Source organism: Periophthalmus magnuspinnatus, chromosome 17 (genome assembly GCF_009829125.3).
Source record: "Periophthalmus magnuspinnatus isolate fPerMag1 chromosome 17, fPerMag1.2.pri, whole genome shotgun sequence".
In the NCBI taxonomy this organism is placed as follows: domain Eukaryota; kingdom Metazoa; phylum Chordata; class Actinopteri; order Gobiiformes; family Gobiidae; genus Periophthalmus; species Periophthalmus magnuspinnatus.
Window position 1 is genome coordinate 22,006,682 of NC_047142.1, and position 26,088 is coordinate 22,032,769.

General features: G+C 37.6%; 1 protein-coding gene across 4 annotated transcripts in view; it reads right to left on the reverse strand.

The window, feature by feature from the left end:
* The window catches only part of LOC117385372 (microtubule-associated protein 4-like), a 59,146-nt gene that overhangs the window by 27,996 nt on the left and 5,062 nt on the right, over positions 1–26,088 (reverse strand). For 3 of the 4 annotated variants that reach the window (XM_055228651.1, XM_055228650.1, XM_033982668.2), the window contains exons 2-6: positions 20,627–20,826; positions 15,634–15,720; positions 14,850–14,927; positions 13,885–14,118; positions 9,753–10,847 (exon numbers count right to left, since the gene is read on the reverse strand). In XM_055228651.1, the coding sequence (XP_055084626.1) occupies positions 9,753–10,847; positions 13,885–14,118; positions 14,850–14,927; positions 15,634–15,720; positions 20,627–20,816 (1,684 nt within the window). In that variant the 5' untranslated portion in view covers positions 20,817–20,826. The remainder of the gene's footprint in view (positions 1–9,752; positions 10,848–13,884; positions 14,119–14,849; positions 14,928–15,633; positions 15,721–20,626; positions 20,827–26,088) is intronic. The other variant, XM_033982667.2, reaches the window with a different exon arrangement.

Here is a 26,088-nt window from a genome sequence, read left to right on the forward strand (position 1 = left end):
TGTCTCGACTAGTAGCTGGGTTATAATTTTGATGCATGTTATTGTACCCAAAGTTGGGCTGCGATTCAATTGGTGTATGTACAAAGTCTTTTCCGAGTGATATTGACGGAGAGGAGGGTGAAGAATAGGGAGACAGCGGACTACTCGGGCTATGTCCTGTGCTGCCCAGTAACCCTACACTCAGAGTCCCCTCATTTCTGTTGTTTTTTCCAAATTTAACATCATCGCCAATCCAGTCCATTTTAGAGATCTCCTGGGTGCCCTGTGTGGTTTGGCCGGAGCAGTGCCAGTCGCTGTGATTGTGAGCAGAGGAAGCAATAACATTAGGGGCATTGGTGGCAGGTGAGCTGTTTTGTTTCTGTTGCTGTCCACCGGAGGGTTGCACGTAGCCACTGTTGATGCTAGACTGCTGCTGCCATGTGGAGCCAGAGAGGAAAGACATTGTCCAATTAAAATGCCAGCCTTTTTGTTGTTTTGAATGTTTTTTGTCTGATGGAAAAATATCTTCACTATCCAAACTCCAAACACCAACAGATCTTACGTTTGTCTTGTAGTATGGTTGATCATTCTTTTCACAGATGATGGCAAAATGTTTTTAGTCTCCAAATTGTTGAAGGTAAAAGCAGAATTCAGTTTCAAAATGTTGTATATTATTCTTCCCGCTTTCTCTTTTACTTTTACAGAAAATTGCTAGACAAATATCCGCAGCATTATGGACTTGCCACTTTCCCAGTTAAAAGCATCTTGGTTTCAATCTTCTTTCTTCAGTTTTCCTCTCCTTTATTCCAAGAAAGTGTTTTGCAAAAAAGAAAAAAAATCATCCAAATTGTTGCGCAAAGTAGATGCAGTCTCTCTTTTTTAAATTGCTACTTGTTGTTACGCATAGAAAGTCCATATGCAAAGTGATATAAATAACTAGAGAGAGAGAGAGAGTGTGTGCGCGTGTTCGCTCCAGCCTCTCTCCGAGCGCTGATCAGCTGTAAATTGCACCTTGCTCTCCCTTTGCTTTCTGTCTGTCTGTTTCTCTTTATCCTCATCCCTCTCCCCCTCTGACATCACACAATCACGTGACCTCCCCCAAATATTCCCTCATTCGCTGGTGAAAAAAAACACACACACGCGTACACGCACACACGGCGATGCAGTGCCCAGCCTCCTAGCGACAAAGCACACGCATACATATGGAGACACATGGAGATGGGAGATATATAATGTCACATGTAACAGCAGAGAGCGGGATCACGGAGTACTAGTCAAAACAAGCAGCTGATGGGGACTGCTCATACACAGCCACTGAGAATGAGGTTATTATGTAATTGAATGTGCATGGTGTCTAATATACTCTTACAAGGTTTCACTGTCAAACTAATAATAAAAAAGCAAATTATAAGTAAAAACTATAAATACAAACACTAACGAGGTAAGACTTTCCGATAGATCCTCAATAAAAGCAACAATTCACAAAACTACTCAATGTATTAAGTAAAACAGCACACAAACAGCAAGCAATTAACATTACTAAATAATATAATCACTACTCAATCCTTGTAATTAAGTCATGTAAGAATTCACTTTACTAGTTAGTTAGATGTAAATCATATTTGCAATTCCTCAAATGTAAAATTTAACATACAGCATATTCAAGTTTGGTTGTGCGTTTGAGAATACAGGACAAACAGCTCTACAATCACAAAAGAAATATGCCTGATAGAAAGATGAAGTTGCCAGCGAGATGAAATGATTCTTCTAAAGACGACCTAGTATCACCCATTAGCGTTATTAAAACCCAATAATAATAAATGCATGCCATATTAATTTGCATGATATTTAAAAGGATTACTTACTAAAGCACAAAATGTACTAAGAGCCTTTGCTATATTTGAAACATCTTAGATCAAGCTTTTAATCTAGTGGATAAAAGAGGGATTGTATTTACATCTGAATATAGGAGATTATCATATGGCAGAGGAAGAGTGTGGTTTTAGTAGATACAGGCAGCTCGCTGTGTCTTGAGGTAGGAATTGAGTCATACAGTTCTAAAATTGGTAAAACTGAAAATAACCAGTCTGCAACTGGCAATTTTAGCAAGATATATTTCAGATTGTAGAATATGATGATGTCACACCTCAGGGTAGAATACAGGAGGAGTTTTTGTGTCATATTTTCAGTATAAAAAAGTGGTCTAATAATATCTGCAAACAAGAGGCGTTCTTTTTAGCTGCTCCCATACAAACATAAAGTGGACCTATATAATAATTATGATATATTGTGAAATCATCTGAAAACCAGAGAAAAGGATCTAAGGGGAAAATTGACCTGTGGTCCCTTGTCCATCAAATGTATAGCTAAACTACTATTACTATTATAAATAATTACATTAAAGGTGCATTAGATACGTTTTCTGATGGAGGGCTGGGGGGTCCTCACCTGCTCCATGGACATATTGTTGCTTCACCTGGAATGGTCCAGAGTATGGCATTAAACTTATATATTTCCATGTAAATACAGCCAGGCTAAATTACAAGTCAAATTTTTGGAGAGGCATGTATGCATGTTTTCTTTCTTTTTCTTTTAGTAATAAAAACTGTAATTGAATGAATGCAGAACATGCTTTCAAACAATGGCATCTTCACCTTTAAATTTTCAATAAAGTGTTTTTTGTTTTTGTTTGTTTGTTTGTTTGTTTTTTACAGTAGGTTTCTTTTCATACTGTAGGTGAACAAGCTTCTTCAGACTCATTTAGTATCTCTCACCTCTGACTGGTCAACAAAAATAACTTATTAAGCTACAATGCAGACATGTACAGTTACTTTAAGGTTATAATACGATTTTATAACAGCCTAATTATTTAGCTCATAGACGGAGAGGATTTAGCCATTAGCCGTTAGTGAACAGTGTGAGGGACCTAAAGCCTAATGGCCTCCCTGTAATACACTCATTAAATCTAGACTCTGCGCACTTGGTCTTTTCTGAACATCACAGCGGGGCATTGTGGGCTGCTGCTGCTGCACCTGACATATAGACTGATATCCATGTGTCGTTTCATCTTATAGAGGACAGACACAGTACGGCACCCCATTAGACTTAAAAAGGATATCTGAGATTAAAGGAAATTTTTCTGTAAATCGTTGCAATAGTGATTAGATTTGTGATTTATGTTTCAATAATAGGTTTCTGTTCACAGTTTAAACTCACCCAGGAGAATTGAAGGGAAAAAAATAATAACCTAATACAAGAATAACACTTCAAAACATGTCTGTACAGATCTAAAATACAGGGTTAGCAGTTTTTATGCAGAATAAGGCAGGATATTTTGTGTTTTGTTTGCAACCTTTGTGATTTGCTAATTGTGTCCATTCAAACTGAGATTAATTACAATTACTCTTGCAGCCCTAATGTGAAGTTGGAGGATGCTTTAAAATAATGGCTTAAGACTAGATTGAGAATATTGCATTTTTTGTTTTCATGGTCCCTTCAAGTTTTGACTGATACTTGAACCTCAACCAAGACATTTCCAGCACATTCCTAATGCATAGAGAATCCAAAAGGGTATTCGTCTTTGCGGCTATCTCCCACCTCTACTTGAAATGTGTTTGGTTTGCAAAGTGACCATTCAACATGTTTCTTGACACAATTTGAGACCCCCATTGAAGCAGCAGAGAGTGTATAATTTGACTTCAAGGAGCGCAGCCATCTGGACATAAGTATTCTCTCCACAGATTCTCCACTGGAAATAAAAATGAATGGTTGTCTACTAAAGAGCAGTGATTTCCTCAAGGTTAAAGTAGGAAACGTGGCTCAAATATAAAATGATAAAATCAGCCTTGACATGCTTAACACTAAAAGTATGGGGTGCATTACTATAGTAAATACATAAACGTTGAAACTAAAATGGTATTGTTAGTTGTATCCATTAAGCACTGGTGAGTTATGTGAGAATGGTGCAGCTTCAAGAGAGAATGGTGCTGCTTCAAAAAATGAATACAGCTTCAAAAAAGCATTTCTACAAAAACAGTAAAAATTAAATAAATTAAAATGTTCAAAGCTGAAATTGTGATTGCATTGTAAAATATATTTATTATTAAGTTAAAATCTCATCTTGCCTCATTGTTGTGGACCCAATCTCCTTTCCCAGCTCTTCTGGTGGGAATTGTGTATCATTCCACCCTTAAAGAGCACATATTTATTTATATAGGGGAACCCAATGAGAGCATCTGGACTCTCTTTTTCATGGGCAGCCTGTGCAATACAATACAAACAGAAAAAAAAACAAACAACAAAACAAACAAATCCATATAAAACATTAAAAACAGGTGCAGGTATATATGCAAAATGAACTTTTTAGAGCTTTTAACTATGTTATACTGTTGCCCCCTCGTCAAAAATATCTCGGGCAATGTTTTTGCTTCATTCACACTTGTTTTACTAATCTATTAATCCATGCCCCTCTTCTCTGAGCACTCTAAAATGCTCCGTTTGCCTTTTGGCTATTCAGTGATGTCACGGGTAAGTAAGGTAAGTATTGCCTATGCAATTTTTAAGACCATAAACGATCACCAAACTCATTCTATGGTCACTGTGCTCACAACAACCGCAACAACAAATGCCTCAGTGGAAATGGAAATCAAGTTTATAAAGTGCACTCTCGACATGCAGACATAATGTTAAGTTAGAAAATGTGAAATACCTATCCCAAGGTGATCAAAAGTGTGTTTAAAAGAGAATTAAAGCTACAAGAATGCATAATATGTGTTATTTAATATTAATTTATTATTAGAGGAGCAAATTCAGTAAATGCTGAGGAAGCCAGTTTTTTTTATTTTATATTGTCACACAATTTGCACATAATTTAGATTTCTGACATATGTTCATGATAACTATAAATCAGAGTGTGCGTTTGCACTGGCACAGAAATATAATGTCCAGGGCTTTATTGGTTCTTCTTTGCATAAATCTTGTAACCATTACTTTTCACCTTCATCACATTAAATCTTTGTACTACTCTCGGGAAAAAACAAGAACAAATAACTCAAAAGCTCAGTGTGTTTTGACTATTATCTTGTCCTCTAAAATGGATTGGGTTTTGTACAATTATTTGCAAAATGAATGAAACAGCTCTTTGATTTCAAATTTGAACTGTCCCTTGTTACTGAACTAACCTGACCTCAGGACTCAGCCCGAGGCACAGAAGCCACTCGTCAGGCATGAATGAAAACAAACAGGGTGTCATTGCATAATCCTCCAGAAACAATTTGTCTACTGTACAGCAGAGGGGGAGCGGAGAGGGGGAGAATAGTGGAGTGTTGTTGCAGATATTATGCAATAATCAGGACTTTAGGTCAAAGGTGAAAGGCGATAGGAATATCTAAAAATTTTGTAATATTTAATGACCTTGAAACTGATTTGTTTATCAATAAGATACTGGTCATTTAGTGAAATTTAACATTCATAAACAGTGTCAGTGTGTCAGGCTTCTTTTAGTATTGTGTATTGCTTAAAAAGGAAAATTATTATGATTTGAACAGTGCATAGACAAAACTACATATCTGACTTAAATGTGTATCTCTGAATAAATGTTGGGTTTATAGGCAAAATGTGCAAAAAATATTGTCTGGGACTATTATTAAACTTCCCTGCTTCTCAGACAAATGACCTTCACCCATATTACTGCAGCTCCACTTGTCGCTCTTGCTTGTGATGTTGCGAAGAAAATAAGTTGTATATTTAGTTTATGGAAGACTGAGAGAGTAGATCAAATTAAATCATAGTATCATCTTTCAGTGCGGGCCAACACTGGAGGTCACCCGGAGCTCTGTTTTTGAAGGTCAAACGGCGCAAGCTGCAGACGAGGCAGAGGAAACGCAGCTGGTCGTCCGCGGCAATGTGGGGAGAGGGAGGGGGCTGCTGTGGAGGTGTGAGGAGGAAGGAGGATCTTGTCAGAGCGTTTCTATTTTTACCGCTGTCACACCCAGTCCACCATCGCTCACGAGCAGAGTCTACTGTTTCCACAGCAACCGCCTCCTGTGTCTCCCTGACAACCAGCACCCCCCTAAAGGCACCCCCCTCCCGTACCCCCAGTCGATGCACAGTGATTATTACAGCGTGGCTGGAGATACAGGGGAATGAGGCGAGACAAAAAGGTCAAAGATCCTCTGTTTCTAATGAAATACTTTGACCTCATTACAGAGCTGGATGTCTGAGGGCCTCATATTTACATACATACAAACCAAATGCCATTAGTTTTACTTACACAAGGATATCCATTGACTTAACTAACCTTAATTTATATTTAACAACAAAAAATAAACAAGACGAAACATCCAATTAAGGAATCTAGACAACTATATACATTTTTTGAAACCAATATTACTTTTGAAAAGCAACAACCTGCATTTAACAAGAAGATTATGTTTGGTATTTACTGTGCACTAATGCACTAATGATATTCTAGACAAAGGTATTTCAACAAATATTTAAGAAAAAACAAGTGCTTAAATAAGGTAAGTTGTTAACTATGTTGCCATGCACTGTATTTCTTATAGTTAATATAAGTACACTAGTGTGTTGACAAATCAGTAACTGTAACTGCTTCCCTTCATATTGCAATGTTATACTTCTCTCTTTCATATGATAGAAAATTATAAAACCTTGAAGTGATGAGCAGCAAAGTCTTTTGGGGTTCAGAGGGGCCGATTGGCAGATTGGGAGCCACACTTCTGTCAGTCTGCCCCAAGGCAGTTCTGGCTACATCAGTAGCTTACCATCACCAAGTATGTCAATCAATAATGACTTCAGTGTAGTACTTTGAGAGGCTTTGACAAGCCTGTAAAGTGCATTAAAATGATGATGATGATGATGGTGATGATGATGATGATGATGATGATGATTATTATTATTATTATTATTATTATTATTATTATTATTATTATTATTATTATTATTATTATTATTATTATTAATTCCCAAATTCCAATTAGCTACAATGCATCATGTTATAAGTATGTCACATTAAGTCTGCAGCATAACTACAGGAAATAGCTTGTGACCATATCAGAATAAAATGGTTAGACAGGGGTAAGTGAAGTGAAAGAGGAAGAGAACAGAGGAGCAGCACAAACAGGATAAAGATAAAGAAGACAAATGAAGGTCAAATCATGAGACAGATGGAGAGCAGGAGTAATGGAGATGCAGAGCAGGAATAAAGTTTAAAAAGGAAATGTGAGATACATTTAGATGGAACAAACAGAGAAAAGGCCAAAAAGTGAAACACAAGTACAAAACAAACTAACTATAAAGGAAAATTATGTTGGATTAGTTAGCTTTTATTTTTATAGGAACATTTTTAAGAAAAGTTACGATAAGAGAACCTTTATATATTCCAGAATGAGGGAAATTCCACTGTTGTAACACAAAGTTCAAGAAGAGTAGGATAATATCTATAGTAGTTTAGAATAACCGTGTTTAGCAGCAAAAAACAAATATGAAGCAAAGCAACGCTCCACCAGAAAGTTTACGCAGTGTATTTTTTAAAACCAATAAATATTAAAATTCATCTGGGCCACTTCAGGGATATTGTTTGCACTATAATCTTTATATAATGCCTTTAATTCAGCTTCCGCTTTCTTTACACAGAAACGTAAGTCACAGTCTGTAATACATATTCATATAAGGCTAACAGGCAGGTAATACGGCAAACGGATGTGGGGTTATCTCTAGCAGAGGAGACATATGAACTTCCTACAGACATAATCAGATTGAAGCCAGTCCAATCAGAGCCCATCATAACTCATGCTGGGGTGGAAAATGGGAACTTCTGTTGTGCTATTGATATTAAAGGGATATTCTCACACTCATAATAGTGTCACAATAACAATTTGTGGTGTGAAATAGAGATTCTCTGGAACAACTCCTCCTGAACACATGCTGATACCAAAACAAAGTGACTCATATATTTGAGAAAGATTTGATATCCTATTCCAAAAACAGTGGTGGAAATTGACAAAGGTGTTGCATTGCAGATTAGATTACTTATTAAATTATTCAAAAATGATTCAACAAAATCTGTGAAAAATTGTATAGTTGTGTATATGCAAGTGTATATGGCAAAAGAATGGATGAGTTTGAACTGTCTAACCACATATTGGGTTGAATACTATGGGCTTATAGGACTACTCTTTGTACTCCTATAAGCCCACGTTTACTGCTCCAACACAGAGTCCGGCTGCCACTGCTTCCTTTTCAATTCCTTATCAATACTGTAATCCATTAATACTACTGAACTATATTTGCTTATCCCATCTCTTTGTATATATTGTATTCCATATTAGCTTTATTCATTTAAATGTTATTTTCTTATCCATAATGTTCCATATTCTTGTATATTATTACTTTTCTTAAACTTTATGTTTTATAGCACAATTGAGCTACTGTGATCAAGCTATTTATCTTGTGGATCAAATAAGTTCTAGTCTAATCTAATATACATTTATATCCCTTGTAGTGCAGCTGAGGCATGTTTGATCAAAGACCAGAATAAGATGATGAAGAGATGTATTCCTTTGTTGGCAAGATGCATAGACAAACAATAAACTGCACTCACCTGTTGTTGTTGATCAGATTGTTGTTGGCAGCAGAGGGAGAAAGCAGGGAAGGGAGAGAAAGAAGGAAATGTTCAGTCACTTCTGCCTCGCTGAAATAAAGTTACAAACAGTTCATTAGAAATCACATCCTAAAACTAACTGGGTCATTGCAATAGTCAAATGCTCATTAAGTTGATTATAATATAATTAATGAATGGCTATGTTAAGTGGACTTGTATGCAAGCTTGAAGAAAACAGGTTTAAACATAGCTGAAGTAGTTAGAAAAGAAAGCTGTAGCTTTAGAGAGGCATTTTAGTCAGTATAAAAACTCAAGAATCATTCAGCAACTAAGATAATTTGGAAGTAGCAGGAATAAAATAAATTTAAGCGAGAGAGAGCTGCTATGACAAGAGTGACGAGGCGATTAGAGGGTCATCCCCAGTTCATAAATGGGAACTGTTCTATGACTTATGTCATTTGCAGCTACAAACTATGTCCCTAGTACCAGACCCTGTTGGTTTGCATCAAAAAGTGTGAACCCCCATTATCAAGAGGAATACATTTTTAGAAATAAGCACAAATAAAGCTATCAAGTTTTATAGAGTACTTGTTTTTGGCAGCATAGCTGTATAACATTTGACGCCAATCGTGAAATTACACATTCCGCAAAACATTTGGCTTTATTAGTAATTGGCATATAGTAAATTAATCATGTAAACTATTATTGGGCACAAAAAATAGAAAAATAACCATGTATATTTGATTCAGATAGGGAAGAAACAAAGAGAAAGGGGTAGAGCTATTAAAACAGCAAACCAGTCGAGAGCAATTACATAGAGACAAGCTTAGACATATATCTAGACGCAAAGGATTCTTTTTGAATATGGGGCTTTAACAACCATTAATGGCCAATACACAAAGGACAAATATTACTTTGAGTCTAGATATGTGTTTTTTTGGAAACTGTGGTGTATAAAATAGCATTACGCTGTTTCATGATGATTACAAACACACAACAGATCCAACACCAAGCAAGCCTGGTGCTCGATCAGCAGAAATAAGCCATGCAAACAGGAAGACAATACAATAGTAGTCACTTCCTGCTATCTTAACTGAAATAATTAGCCTAGTGCCTGATTTTGTATTGGGATTCTTCTTTGCAGTACACCAACCTTCCAGTGGGGGGAGCGGTGGCGACGAGGACTCCTGGTGCGCGGAGGGTGCAGGGTGAGAGGGAGGGGCTGCAGGAGTGAAGGAGGGAGGGGCAGTGGTGGCTGGACTAAAGGATGGGGTAACGCTGGTGGCGACAGGAGCGGGGGCAAAAGCAGCGCTGGCAGGGGTCACGGTTACAGGTGCTACGGTGGCAGGCGTCCCGACAGGTGCAGTGGTAGAGGACAGGAGCGCAGCTGAGGGGACAAAGGGCTTAGCGTCAACATTGAGGCCAGATCCGATAGTACTGGTGCTAGGAGTGGTAAAGACAGCGGGCTGCGGGGCACTGGTTGTTTCTGGGGGAGTCGTTTTGGCGAGGGGGGCAGTAGCGAGCGCTGGGGTGGTAGTCATTGGGGTGGTGGTCTGCGAATCAGGGGTTGAACCAGGAGGGGTCTGGAGCACTGAATCCAGGAATGAGAAAGTCTGGGAAACCGGGCTCAAGTTTTCTCCAGTCATTAAAGCTAAACTACTATTAACATCTCCACTTATACCGGTTTTGTTAGCATTGCTAGCTGCTGTGCTGACGTTAGCTATCGGTTTACCGCCGGACACGTCTTCTTTGTCTACGCACATTGGTTCATAAGAGCGCGGGGAGGCGTCTGTGGCAGTGTGGGAATGGTTGAAACTTGTGGGTATTTGCGAAGGGGCTGTGGGCTGTTCTGGGTTAGGACTAGACTTAGAAAGAGGATCAGCCCATGACGGAGCGACTGTTGCAGGTGTAGGGGAGACCGGCTGCTGAGGTGCCCCCCACTCCTCTGGTAGTCTGGCCCGAGTTTTAGTCTTCCTGCCCCTCACCCGCCCCCCACCTCCGCTCTCTCTGATCTCCCACTCCCAGTTTTCCTCATCCTCTTCGTCCTCTTCTGCCTCCTCCGTGTCTTCTTTGTTTTCCTGTCTGTCCAGGAAGTCGTACACCTCGTCACGTCCCTTCTTCTTCTTCTTCCTGCGCCTCTGCTTGCCCAGCTCGCCCCCCGGCCCGGACCGCTCAGGGCTCGTGGGTTCGGAGTTGGACGATGTGGCGCTGCTGTCTTCCATAGAGTCACTGGGAGAGAGGACAGGAGCTGCCGAGGGGAGGGTTTTATAAGAGGGGGAACCAATCACATTCTCACTCAAAATCACCTGGTTACCAAACTGCTACCTATGTCATTTTGATTTCCCTGAGATCTTTGGTATACTGACATTAACTTTATAAATATGTTTTTTATACTGAATAAGTAGGCTTAAATCACTGTGTTATGATTTGGGAGATTTAAAGGTGCACTATGTAACTTTATCACATACTCAGAAGCACCTGGTTACCAAACTTCTACCTATGTGATTTGGATTTTCCCTAAGATTCCTGTCCCCCATATTTATAATTCTTTAAAATTATAAATATGGTTTTCAATATGGCATGGCTTTAAACTAAAACCTTGCACTCATTCAACGGCAGGTCCTCCACCTTAAAAGTTTGATAATGCATTTTTAAATCTAGTTTCATAGTTACCTGTGTCTAATTATGGGTTAAAGAAAGTCAAAGCAATAGCATCTATTTATCTGTGAGATAAAGACATCTGAGTGTTTTGCATCTAATTGTGGACATGTAACTGAAGCTGTAATTACTATAGCAGACAGCTCAGCCTCCTGATGACTATATGCATAATTAAGCCTTAATGAATATTCTTCACCAAACTCGTGTAGGAAACAAACCCAATTACTCAAGATAAGTTTTTCAAGGACACCGCAAAGTCAACAGCATTTGTAAACTGTCTTATGTAAGAATGAAGTTTTATTCAGATACTTCATAACTGTGCAGAGCTGTGTACTTTTACTGTCCTCTGTGTAATGATAGTAACCACGGTCTGATTGCTTCTAGGCTCTTTTTGATTCAAGCAACAAAAGTATGTGATGGTCACTACTTACACCAACATTCTCTAGAATATAATTAGAAGTAGAACAACCCTGCAATTCTATTATTGGATCCAGTAAGAAAGAGAAAAACAAACTATTTTAAACAAGGCTAAGACTCCTCAATTAATCATTGTATATGGTAACCCTTTATAGTATACAGGTGTGTGAGTGGATTTGGAGACATCTTTAATCACATTCAAATATCAGGGGCAGATCTTATTTTTAGAAAGCAGGCATGAAAGCAAAACATAACACACAAAATGAAATGTGTGATTACACACTAGTGCATGCAGTTTGCAGAGCCATACAGAACAAAATGCATACTCTATACTTAGCAAAATAAAATGCTGCATTTACATTGAGTAAATCCAATTTTGCACATGCCAAACAAGTAAAAAACATAAGAAACAAAGCATGCTCAGATGCACCCACAAGAATTTCCCGCACTCTAATGCTCCCTCCCATGTCTCGACAATCCCATTAATGAATTACCTTGCATGTTATTGTAAATCTGGTACAATGTATGCATGTGTTAATTTAAATTGCTATTTTCTCCAAGGTCCTCTCTGTTATAAAGGCTCCAGGAAGTCTTTATCTATATTTGATGTAATGAGGTATTAATGGGAGTATATCTTAATCTGGGACCGGAGCACTGCCAAGAGGAGCATTACTGCAGCGGCACGGGCTATTTTAAACACATCTTATGCAACAGTATTTTGAGAAAGTGTTTCTTCAAATTCGTAATAAAGACACCTCATTGTAATCTAATCAAGACTGGCTGTAAGTGACAGTCTGAAAAGGATAGAACATAGGACTGATATTAAAGGATCCATATTATGCTATTTTTGATCAATGTTATAATGCCTTTTCTTCATCAGAAACATACCCAGGATTTGTTTTGTTTCATTTGCACATGTTTAACACACACATCTTGCATATTTAGTCTGAGTTCTTCTCTCAAACAGAAAACATACTGTTCTACCTAATGATGTCATGTAGTGCAGGAAGTGCTCCACTGTGTTTTTAAACCCCATACACCTTCATTAGAATAATTTAGATAATTTCAGCTCTTGAATTGCCCATTTCTACTGAACTAAAGGTATAACGTAGTTGTTAACTTGAAAACTATTACTTTGATGTCACAAGGTGCAACAGAGCATTTTGAGCTTTGGAGATGTAGAAAGATTAATAATAAAAGATTACTAAAACATGAATGAAGCAAAACACAACTCCAAGTATGTTTCTGAAGAGGTAACAACATTATAACTTGGCTTAAAGCTCACTATTACCTTTATTTTTGCATAATATAGGGCCTTAAACTTATATTGTATTATGTCCCCATCTAGTGGCAGACTGCAGAAAGAACTCAGACAATGTTTGAAATATTATTTAAATAAAGTTTTAAATGTATCATAAATGAATTTATGTGAGCAGTATTTGTTATATAAGAGTCTGGATTGCGAGGCAGTTTACAGAACCCAAGCTTCTTAAATGTTTCATAACTGTGTGTATTTTCAGTCTCACTATAAACATAAAAAGTTAGTGTGAATATATGAATGCTAATATAGAGATAAATAAAAAGTAAAGCACATATTTTCATTGACTAATCAAAAAACTAGAAAGTTAGGGGAACGAGAAACACGGTAGAAGCTGCAGAGAAGCTTTAGTAGCGTTAGATCTACAGAAAAGGCTGCCCTCTGCTGTTCAAAAGGGTGAGGTATCTACCAGTGTTTATTTTCTAAAATTCTGTATTTATACCAATTACAATATGCAGCTATCTGATATGAGGACAGTATGCTAGATATAAACATGTTTGTTATTTTCAAAATGTAATAGTAACCTAAGGGGATGAGAAGCACAGCAGAAGCTGCAGAGTTTTAGTAGCATTAGATCTATTGAAAATACTGTCCTCTGCTGTTCAAAGGGGAGAGGTACATACCAACGGTGCAATTTTTTTTCTGTATTTTTACCTCTTACATTATTTAGCTAGTTGATGGATACTCGATATAAATATGTTTGTTATTTTTGACAACATAAATGCCTCCTTCTGTCAAAAAAAAAAAAAAAAAAGATTTACAACTCATTCCTAACAACAGCTACTTGATAATAATTTATGTTTATTACAGTTTGATTAACAACCATCTTGTTCTGACTGCACCCTCCCAGCTGCCCATAGAAAACACATGCATCATAATAATTCACTGTTACCTGTGTTGTGGTCTGTGGACTGGATCCCCGTCCCGCCTGTGGAGAGGGGCTCACTGGGTTTGAACAGGCCTCCTCCTGAGGTGTTGGTGGTGGTGGTGGTGGGCGGTTTGGGATCTGAACCGAAAAGTCCGGATGATTTTTGAGGCTCCATATTTGAGGAGCTCAAAGCAGACTGTCCCATGCTGGTCTGGAAAGGGGGCAGCCCAGTACCTCCCAGGCCAGACTGTGAGAAGCCTAGAAAACAAGAAAAAAAGACAATATACTAGATTATCTCCATGACGGGAAGATCGAGAGATATGCTTGGGTTTTTTAGCAGAGAGCTCTATAGCCAGTCCTCTGTCAGTAAAACTTGTAGTTTGTCACAAAGTTCAGACTTTGAAGGAAGAAATGGGACTATTTTATATGCAAAATTAAAAGTCTATACAGTTTATGTTCACAAAATCAGCACTAAAGGCCAATTTGTTGTTTTTGAAAATAATAAATAAAATCAAATAGAAAATTGAGATGATGCATTTCTTTCTCATATTGCCCAGCCCTATATTCAATTATCATTAGGTATTTTTCTTATGCAAAAACCCTTGCATTCTAAATGTGAGCAGGGTCACTTCTCCACAGATCTGACCTGGTGGTGTCACCTGCTGGTCTTATTGCCATACATGGAGACAAACCCAACAGGTGTTAAATAGTGGACCTTTAAAGTATGTCTGATATTTCTACATCTTGCTTCTTTTATAGACAAATAATATGTTAATAGGGTAAGAACATGGCACTGTGAGAAATGGCATGTAGAAAGTTAGCAATAAAGTAGTCACACAAATTTTACATCTAAGTAAACTGGACTTAAATTTGTTATTTCTAAGAATAGCAGGCCATATAATACTGAATAAGACACAAAACTTATTTCTATCAATGAAAAATAAAGAAATACAAAGGAAGAATATTGGTTTTGAAAAGGAGAAATGGACCTAGAAAAGAGTCAGTCATGCTGCTGTCCTTGGGCTTGTTCGGGCTCCACTGACCTCCCATCCCTCCCATCATCGGACCTGAGAAACAAAAGAAGGCAGACAAAAATATTGACAAGGCTGAATAATGAAACTTAGAATATAACATTTTAAAGCTGTGATAGTTATACATGAATTACCATATACTGCAAAACTGTAAAATACTGTAGCATAGGTTATAAGAGAGCTTATATATGACCTTGTACTGTTTCTTTTCCTTAACTTTGTCATCAGATGTATTTATTTTTTCAATGTCAAGGAAAGAAAAACACACTGGCACTTCTAATATAATGCTACTATGGTGATATTTAGGTCATTTTTGGTTGCTAATTTAAAATACCTGCTTTGTTAAGTGGTTTGATAAGAAGCAAAATGTAATGTACTGTAAAACACATTTGTTACAAAGTTTATTCTTTAGTCACTTACTAAGTCATAATGATGATTTACAGCTCCCTGTTATAGAGTTGTTAAATGTGATAATAAGCTCAATAGGCAACATGTTTACGATTCAAAAGATAGGATATTTTGATTTAAATGGTTAATTATTATGGCAACGGTCCAAATTTTTCATCATTCAGAAACAGCGGGAAAGTAGAATTGTATTTTTTGTACTTGAAATAATACATAAACTGTATAAACATTCTAGCTGAAATGAACATTAGAAAGACTTCAGGCTGTAAACTACAATACTGCCTTGTCATTTTTCTTTCAAGTGTTTGTTTTTTTTAACTTCTGAAATGTTCCTCACCAGTCAGATAGTCAGAGCTGAATGCAGACTGTCCTGGAGGGTCTTGGCGCCCCCCTGTGGACATTATGGAGGACATCATTCCTGGACCTGCAATAGATAAAAACATGTGTAAATATTCACTAAAAATAATCACAATTTAATATAATTCTTACACAGAGACAATAACACATGCGCACATATGGGACCATAGTACAACATCTTATTTTTAACAATCTGACCTTTTTATCAATGTACTTCAGACAGTAAGATATCTGTTCAAATCTGTATGCACTTGTCTTTCTGTATTGTTCTGTCAATTTGAGTATTTGTCAAAATCTTTTGATAGTAAATTGTCCAGACACAACAAGCGCTGCCAGGCGGTCTCTATGGTAACGGGGGGAAAAAAAGAGGACGACATCATCATCATCTGTGTCTCCCAGGCAACCCCGGCACCAGCTGATCAGACTTCAGGGATCAATGGACAAGTGCCAACCAGGCTAGAGTTTATCATCACAAACAAATAAAGACATCCATTATTATCGGTACAACAAGCGTCGACTAACACATATTCAGTACCAAATATTTATAGATCAATAAATCTCTTTATATCTCTAAATTTAAACAAAATCTGCAGGTAAAAAATGGCAAGTATAGAGCAGTTAGAGGAGATAGGGGTCGGTGAAAACATATACATTCATTATACATTATAATCTTTCCTCCTTGTTGTCACAGGATGATTGTGAAACATGATTCTTATATAGAAGACTCATGGATTTCTAAATTGCTTCTATAAATATTCAGGGGTGTTTATTTTTAGTACCTGAGTATATGAGTGTAATAGTGAATGTTATAAATAATTGAGTTTTGTGCATTTACTGCGACTTTGAGCACTGAGACGGCCCAAGGTTACTGGTGTTGTGTTCTGACAAAGCTATGCCTTTCTTATGTTTCCAGTGCATTACAGCAGAAAGACTGAAGATTTCTGTTGGTTTATAAACGTACAAAAGTGCTTTGAGCGGGCAACAGACAACAGCCAGAATCAAGCCTAAAGATTGTTTCTGCACCAGTGCCTCTGCATACCCTTACACTTAATTCTAAGGGAGAAGTGGTCAAATTATTCACATCCAAGGATTTGGCTTTGGGAGTTCATGAAAAATAACATTGTGTTTGCTATGTTGTGTTATCATATCATTGTATTTGCTCAACAAAACATTGATATAGACAATGTCCTATGGAAAAGTGCTTCCAGCATGAATGCTAATCTGTAGTTGTAGTTCATGGACGGCTTGTTTAACAGATTCAAAACTAATTGTTGTAAGTGAATTAATAGTTGTGTAATGTCACATTGATTAACCAGGGCTACTCGAAAATCTTTTTAAACACTATATTGCAATTTTGTTATTTTACAATGGATTACATTATAAACCATTAGCCAGTTACATGCAACAACTATTTTCGTAACTTAACAAACTACAAAGGTCAAAGTGCAGGTTGTGCTTGGAGAGTCCCTTAAGTAACTACTAACCACAGTCCACACAAACATGGCCGTCTCCACATGACGCCTGGCGGCTCCTGGACTGACCTGCATCCACTATTTATAGATCAATGTGTCACGCCAAAGTCAATGTCAACATCTTCTCCAAGACTCATCATACAGACTCACCATAAAGACTTTCAAAACATTGCATCTTTCAAATAACATAAGTAAGACATAGATTGATGAGGTACATTTCTTACATTAGAAAAAAGGTGTATAGACATTATCTATAGGCTCCAAAGTAATAAAAAGTAGAAGTAAAACTGGTTGCTGCGACACATAAAAACATTTTATTTTGCTCTTCACAAATGAAAAGAAAGATAATTGAGCAAAGCAGTGATATAAGTTATTTACAGAGGAGAACAGGACATGCATTATTAAAGGCCAGTTCTCCTATAGTGATTGTATTTTCCATGTGTGTGGGCACAGTACGGTAGATTCTCATGTCACTGAAACACTTGTGGTTCGCCTGGGACCTAAACAGTTTTCTGAAGGATATTACAGATTTATAGTGTTAGCAGACTGCCATTTGTTGTCAAGGTTACAGTAATACTCTTGTTGGGCTGTAACCAAAGCGTGTCTCAAATACACTTACACAACTTATTTGTTTTTTGTCTTTCTTTGGCCTGCACCCTTAGTAATGTGTAATACTGACACAATTAATATCTCTATACAGTAAATTTTGTGATCACTATGAATTAACCAAAAAGTAAGTTGAGTTAAAAAATTAAGTTGATTCTATTTTAATGAGCTCTTCTTAAAAATAGACTTGTATATATGCTTTTTAAATATATATTAAAGATTACACATAATATTTTAGTTTAGTTCCAAAACAAACATTGCCATACTATCTATTTTTCACCCACCTCCCTCCCATCTGGAACATTCTATTCTATTTTTAAAGTATCTTTGCTTTTTCTATTAACTGAGTGGCACAAAAGGACATGCAAATAAAAACTCACATCATCACTTCTGCTTATGTGAACTCGAACCAGGGCCTAAACCCAGACACTGTTTTTTAGAAGTGGCAGAGTCATCACATCAGTCTGGGAGCTTTACTTCAGAAGTGCTCCTCTTGCATCATATTCCTCTTCCTCACACATCTGCCTCCCCCAGCACACACAACACAGAATAACCATCTGAGTTATACGCCCTGACAGTGAAGGTGTGTGGGACCACTGCAGTCACATGTCACTGCAGAGTCCTGAAGCCAGCTCACTTCCAGAGTCCCCTGCACCAGCGGCCTTAATACACTGCCTGAATATGCTATCTGTGTGTGTGTGTGTGTGTGTGTGTATATGTGGGTATGTGCATCTCGTTTATCATGATCAGCGAGGGATACAGTAAGGGAAGTGGCACTGCAGAGAAGAGGGCACAGCTCAGCAAATGCAATTGGGTTCCTAAAAATACAAACAGAACAAAAGGAGAAATTGGATGTGTGAATATCAGACGATATCCGGTGTCTGATGTTGTCGACTCTATTCTTCGACTTTAAAGGTGCAAAATGGAACTTTTCAGGTGGGTATTGTCTTCATGTAGAGGCTTCTTGCCTTGCCTATAATGTTCCAGAGTACTGCATTAAACAAGCAGGTGGTGGGTCTCCATGAGAAAAGATACATAGTGCACCTTTAAGTTACTTTCAGTTCAAAATGCAGGTGAAAGTACAGTTTAAGGTTAAAGTACACTTCATTATCCCCCACAGGAGAATTTGTCTTCAGCATCTGACCTGTCCATTCACACCGCTGGGATAGAGCAGTGGGTAACCGCAGTGCAACCCCCAGAGACCCTTCTCCAGGTTTTGATCTTTCATACGTTCAAGGTCAGGACTACAGTTGTAAAATGAACTATTACGTGACCTATGGTGTAAGCTGTGGGTTGATAGTGGGCAAAAGTGGAGCGAGAGGACACAAGGCCAACAGGCGGAAAGCTCCATGAACTTACTTATTTGGTATTTCTGCTTAATACATGCCGCAGTATAAATTCCAGATGTGCAGAAACAAACCCGTACTTATTGAGAACGTGAATATATACCAGCATGCCTTATAATGAATTCAGCTCGTCCCCGTGATAAGTGAACTTTGCATCAATTCAAAATGACAAAATACCACTGTGACTATGGGTGCCTTGTCTATCACGTTTGCCTCTAGTCACAACAAACCAAATGAGTGCTCACTGCAACAAAAGCAATTTTAAACCACACACAAGCATTTAAAGAATAACATTTTAGTAGTTTAGTATTCTTCCAGCAAAAAAAGATAACATTCTAAAGGTTTTAATGAGATTTCCTGCCAACCTAACCCCACTATATATGGGTTTGTGAATGGCACCTCTGTTACACTCAATAGATTATATAGATTAATTGTCAAATACACATTCACTCATGACGCTTTGGCATATTCAAGACAGCACCCATCGCTCACATGCCTAAACATTTTAAATTTAAATTCACATGCTTTCTGATATGGAAATGTGAAAAGCCCCATGGTAAAACATCTGCTCTACTGTATCACGCACTCCTCCCATATGGCCAATAGAAAATACAGCCAACAGCCCTGTATCCAACATCACAGTCTCTAATATCTTACTGCGTAGCCTGAAGTCACGGCTCTGTGTTTGTGGATCATAGCTGTATCGTGTGTGTGGAACCTGTCAGCTTCTATGAGATGACAGCATGTTATGTTACGTGAGAGAGAATGAGTATTTATACATGAGTAGTTTGTGCGGAACATATCAAACCAATTAACACCAGCGTTCAGTATATCGGGTCTGTCTACTGCTAATGGAAAGGGCTTGTAACGTACATTTTGGAGTTGTTGTTGAACTGCTATTATGTGTTTTGAACTTTGCTTTGGATTATTGTTAGATATTTTCTCCTCATTGTAGCCAATTGTGATTTAGATTATGTTTTATTTTTTTCTTATGTATAAAAAAACTAAAATTCTATATAAATCTTAATTCTATGAAAGACTGACCACTGCATCCTTCTTATGTTTTAAATTCCCCCTAGTCCTGGATACTTTCGTGCCACACAATAGGACAGGTTAACATGCAACTCCCAGCACAAAGATCTGCCACAAGCCAAGTCTGTACAGGCCAGTATAAAGGCCAGCTCAGCAGTGTCCCAGCTGACATCGCATTACACTGATGAAGGGCAGTGAACAGCAAGAATATTTGACAGGTTCTGTCTAATGCTTTAGTGGTTAATACATCCATCCAGTTTGTTAAAATCATGATTTCACTTTTAGATAGCCAAGGTATTCAGAAAAAACAAAGAGCTAAGAGTCTTTGTGCAAGCTACATTAAATACTCATCATACAGTGTCATTCATTGTTTTAAAAAGGTAAAGAGGTATAAAACAATGTGTAAGTACTGACTATTGCCATTATTCAAAAGGAGGGGTGGGGGGGCTGCACTTTACACTAAAAATAAGTACTTGTTTGTTACTAGCTATAAATTGTGTACAGTGTTTGTGCTCACCACACTTTGGGTCCTTCCCATCCAGCAGGGGTCTGTAGTCACTTTTGGCCACAGTCTCTCCCACTTTGTCATCGTAATGCTCTTTCTCCAGAGTGGACATGAAGTCTCTCTTAAGCAGGGCCTCGGCGGGAGCCCCCCCGGGCACCCCCCCTCCGCCTCCTCCCAGAGCATCTCTCAGGCTCAGGTCCATAACTCTTTATCTGTAGAAGAAAAAAAAAGGTTATTTATAACATGCGTTACAAACATAAAATCAAAACAATGACATTTTTTCATTCGCTGCAGGGCCAGGTTTAGCCTATAAGCCCAACATAATATCACTCTTGATATATCGACTTTTGCTTTGGGGAAATATGACCTGGCTAAACAGCCATGTTCTTAATTGTATTGTTATCATAAACAAAATTTTCTCATTAGCATTAATGCATTAGCATGTTCTTAATTATAAGAACATGCTAATGGGCAAATTTTGTTTATGATGCTGACCTATACAGTGTGCATTTCAAATAACGGCAATAAGAACCAAAATAAAGTAATATTTCACTTGAGTCTTGAATTAAGAAATGCAAGAAAGAACTAGGCACTGGTTTGTATTAAGGTTTAATGTTTTGATATCAAAGAAAATTAAGTTGTAGAAAACTGCTTTGTTTATTTGTACATTACATACTGGGTTTGGAATTTTCCTTTTTTCATTCTCACACACATACACGCACATGCACACACATGCATGCACACATGCACACACGCACACACCCCCTCCCACACACACACACACACACCCACACACACACACACACACACTATAGTAACTTTGAACCCACTCAACTGTGATCCGAGCTTGACCATAAAGGCACTGTCCCGACGTTTTGACAGTGTGACCCCTGCACAAACTCGTCTTCTCTGGCCTTTTCTTTGTGTTTCTGTTTACGCCATCGCCCCAGCTCCCAGTGAACAGGCTGCCATTGTCTCACAACTCTCCCAAGTACACACAAGTACACACAAACACACACAACTGCAGTGCATGGAGAAGAGCCAGAGCCCGGACGTACAGTAAGGAGTTAGTGAAACTGTAGACCATTGTATTCACAAAGATAAGACTGCACCATACTCAGCAATTTTTCTAATGCATCACCCAAAACAGTGCTTCCTGAGCCCCATTTAATTATTCATAATTCTGCTATGTTTATCGCACCATTAGATAAGTTTCATAAGCCATTATTATAATCAGTGTTCAAAGTGTTCCCCTCTTAATAGACAAAGACTCATTGTTCAAAATTAAATGTTTAGGCTATGACAAATTATGGACTAAAATGGCTAACACTTCTTAACATGAACAAAGTGTAGACACATTGTCTGCAAACAGCATGAATCTGGGTCTGCTAAAATATTATGTAATGCCTATTTGTGACTGTGAGTACAAAAAGTCAGTGAGTTCATTGGCAATTAAAAATAATGGAAAGATTGAAAAGAAGCATGTTCTTATGTTATTGGTAATGGAAATAGGGTAATATTTAAAGGTGTACTATAACTCTGATGGTGGTCCACCACCTGCTTGTCTCCATGGAGATGTTATTTCTTTGCCTGGAATATTCCATATGGAATTACATTTATCCATCTCCATGGTGACAAGTTACAGGTCAGATCTGCAGAGGTAAGCACGCTCACAGCAGTATGTTTGTCAAGGTGTATATTTTTAGTCAAAAATAACTTATTTTTCTTTTATTAAACAGATGTAAGATGAGTTTAATACCACACTGTGTAACATTCCAGGCAACACAATAATATCTCCATGGAGATAAGAAGGTGGTAGATGGTGCAGCAGAAAAGTTCCACCTTTAAAGATCTAATAATCTATAGTCTAAATGTCAATACAAAACATTATTTATACTGTAGATGTTATCATTTCTGTACTAATGATGCGTTTGCTGGGTGACACAGCTGTTGCACTCCCAAGGATTAACAGGCTGTTTACCCACAATCCTTTGCTCCTGCGTACACTTCCACATCTACATGAACTCAATAAACCCTGCCCATAAGCTATAGGGTTAGCTTGGTTTAGATTTGTTTTCTGTTACAACAACAACAAAAACATGATCAAACTTTCAACTCTGGCCACAGTGAACCCAGTAGAACAAGCTGTCACATCAGAGGAGAGTGGAGGCAGGACCTATATTTAGCGCAGTCACAGCAAGCTACTGTACAGCAATCGGAAACAATAAATAATGATAAGTGCAATTATGATCCATCGGAAAGTGGAACAATAACTGATACCCGCAAATTTCTATTCAAGTTATAGCAAGACTTTAAGACAAAAAGACGTTTAGGTATAAACTCTCAATTGTGGCAGCACTGACTCGTGGAATTATTAGTTTATTTTTATTATAAATTGATAGTAGGGATGGGATAAGATCTTGTGCCACAAGATCTTACAAGACAAAATTTCCACAAGACTGTGCACACATGAGAAAAATTATCTCGTGAGATTTTTATTCCCATGTGTTTACATTGGGGTGGCTAGTTATATTTCTTGAGAAGTTTTAGATAAAAAAGCAGTGCTACAATTACAGCAAAACATGAAATAAAGTAAATGGGGAAGCCAAAATTGAACTGCATAATTTATTTAATCTAAATTATCTTGTCGTATCATGTTCTCGTGGACTCAATCTCGTGTCTCATCTTGTCGTGTGAAAACTGTGTCTGCCCCACCCCCAGTTGATAATGGCACTGTCAAACTTAACTGAATATTTCCTTTGAGGAAGAATAAAGTGTTTGGATTTTTTTTTTTTTACAATTCATATTTTTGAACTAGTCTAACAGTTCAGATTCATTAGATGAAAACTGAAAACCCAGTAATAAAACGTATCTGATTTGGCCTATATTTTGAACCAAGTCATGCCAAAAAACTGTTCTATATTTTGTATCTCTGTGACTTTCAGCTGTAACCTAAACCATGACTCAGCCTGTCCCAGCAGACAGCTGTTTGCCCCTCTAAACTCACTATAATCTAATCAAATGTAAGTTACTCTGCCGCCCTTGGTCAGCCAGACCTATGACTCACCACTGGATCTGAGCATGTCCTGATGATGTAACAGTGATGAATGGAGAGGTCTACTGCCACAACAACCACACTTGTACTCTTGTTGGCTCTAAATGCATCTTAGATCAGTTTTAGTGGCTGATGTGGCCATAACCGAGAATGTGCAGAGTCAAAGTTATTGGAGAGTGCCTTTAGAGAAGTGGTGTTAAAGACAAAGCAGTTAGATGACACACAGCAATATTAGGGCTGCAAACTCGAACTAGCACATTATATAGACTACAATGATTTGAATCCATAATTTCCTCTGCAAACCACAAAATATGCAGAAACCTGATAGTACATGCCCTAAAAAACATCATTCTTAACATGTTTAAAATTTGAACTTTGATTTATAAAAGTATTATCCAATCAGTCAAACTCACTCAACTTTGAAGATTTTATTAACATTTCCTGGCCATTTGTTTTATAATGACAGAAACACATCCCAAGAGTCAAGAAGCAAAGAACAAGATCAAAACCAGCCCCACATGCTTGAAAACACATTTGCAGGAGGGAAGCTGTGTAGTATTTTTATGTGGAGTGTAGGACTACATTTAGCTTCACGTTCTGCAGCTGTGCTCCACTTGATCTGCTGATCTGTTGGCTTTAAAACTGCTTCACTCATGAACTAAACCAGGAACAAAAGTGCTTATTTACAAATCAGAAGATCCTACAAACAAAACAAGATAAAATATAGACACTGTGTACATTTTAAATACGTAATGACTGTTCAACACAAACAAACTTGATTGATCTATGAGGGAAATTACTTGGGGATAATCAATAGACCAATAAAAATAATCACTAGTCCTCAATAATACACTAGGCCTCAAACTTAGTATACTTGGCTTTCCGAGTACTACCAAATCTATCCGTTCTATAACAAGACGATACACAGGACTATAACAGGCCACTGCAAAAGTAATTCTACACAAAGACTAACCCAAAAATGAGAAAAATGTGGATACAATAACAAAAGGTCAAGATCAACATTATTTATATACCACATTTACAACAACTTATGGCACCCGAAGTGCTATTCAGTACCAAAAGGTGGTAAAATATGATTAAATTAAATAAAAGATGGGGAAAATTATACCAAAAACAATGACGTTTGTAACATTAAAGTAAATCATATGTAAAGGTGAGGATGATGTACAGCATGAATGGATGAGCTACATATTTATTACATAAGGGTGTCATCATGCAGTATCAAAATCAGCTCAACTGTCATGGCCGCCAAGCCCGTCTCCATGGTGACTCAGCAGTTCCTGTCTCACTTGCTCCACATGAGGCGTGCTGCTGTAGCCCTGTGTACGTGCGACTTTGATGAGAGAGTTCAGATTACTGCTGACAATATTGTCCACCTCTAAGCTTGGACACACACAAAATATGCACGCACCTTTCAAACATACTATATTAAGAGCTAGCTGCAAAATTTTAGTCTACAACATGGTATTTATAAATCTATATCTTCTTCATATACCTACTCTCCATCTTCTTCACCAGCTAAATCAAAACAACCACATTTGACCTTCCCATGGGTATCCTGTCTTACAATTGCAATCAGTGTCTTTCTAACTCAATATCCACTATCCCACATCAGTGCAGGGAGTTAAATAAGCTTAATGCCTGACTCTGGAACATTCCACAGAAATCAATAAGATCGGCATGGAGACAAGCAGGTTGGGGATTCACATGAGAAAAGTTACACAGTGCACATTTAACATTTAAAAAACAAATAATTTATTAAAATACAGTAAGGCTCCTTACAATATTGAGTCACCAAAGCGACAAATCGAAAGTCATCTTACCATAATAATTTATAGCAAACGATTATGGGATCACCACCCTTTTCTCATGGCATGATATGAAACAAAAATAACTCCCAGTAATTACCTCACCAGTATAAAGACGAGCAGAGGCAGTAATGGAGTGGGAGGAGTTGAACAAGTACAAATGCAACAGTTAATGGCTGTAACTGTCTCATGTAAAGGGTAAAGTGATACTTCAAAACTGCATGTTTTGTTTCCTCTCTAGCTGGATAGATGGAAACAACCATTGCTAGTTATGGAAATAGCAAACCAATATTGCATTAATGTATATCAGGCAGTCAAAAATAATACAATTTATTTCAGGATACAGTTATTCTCAAATTGTGTGGCAGAGCTTTTGTCCTTCTTGAAGTAACCCCTATCTATATATCTCTATGACCTATATCAATATAAGAACAATGCTTAAAATAGATTTCATAATGTCACTTCCTATTAGCAATAAGCAACAAAATTGTATAAGGAAGTTAATTTGCAAGCATAATAACTCCAAATAGCAAGTCAGCGGAGAAAACGGCGACACATACTAGACATACAGCAACACAAAATGTACTGTA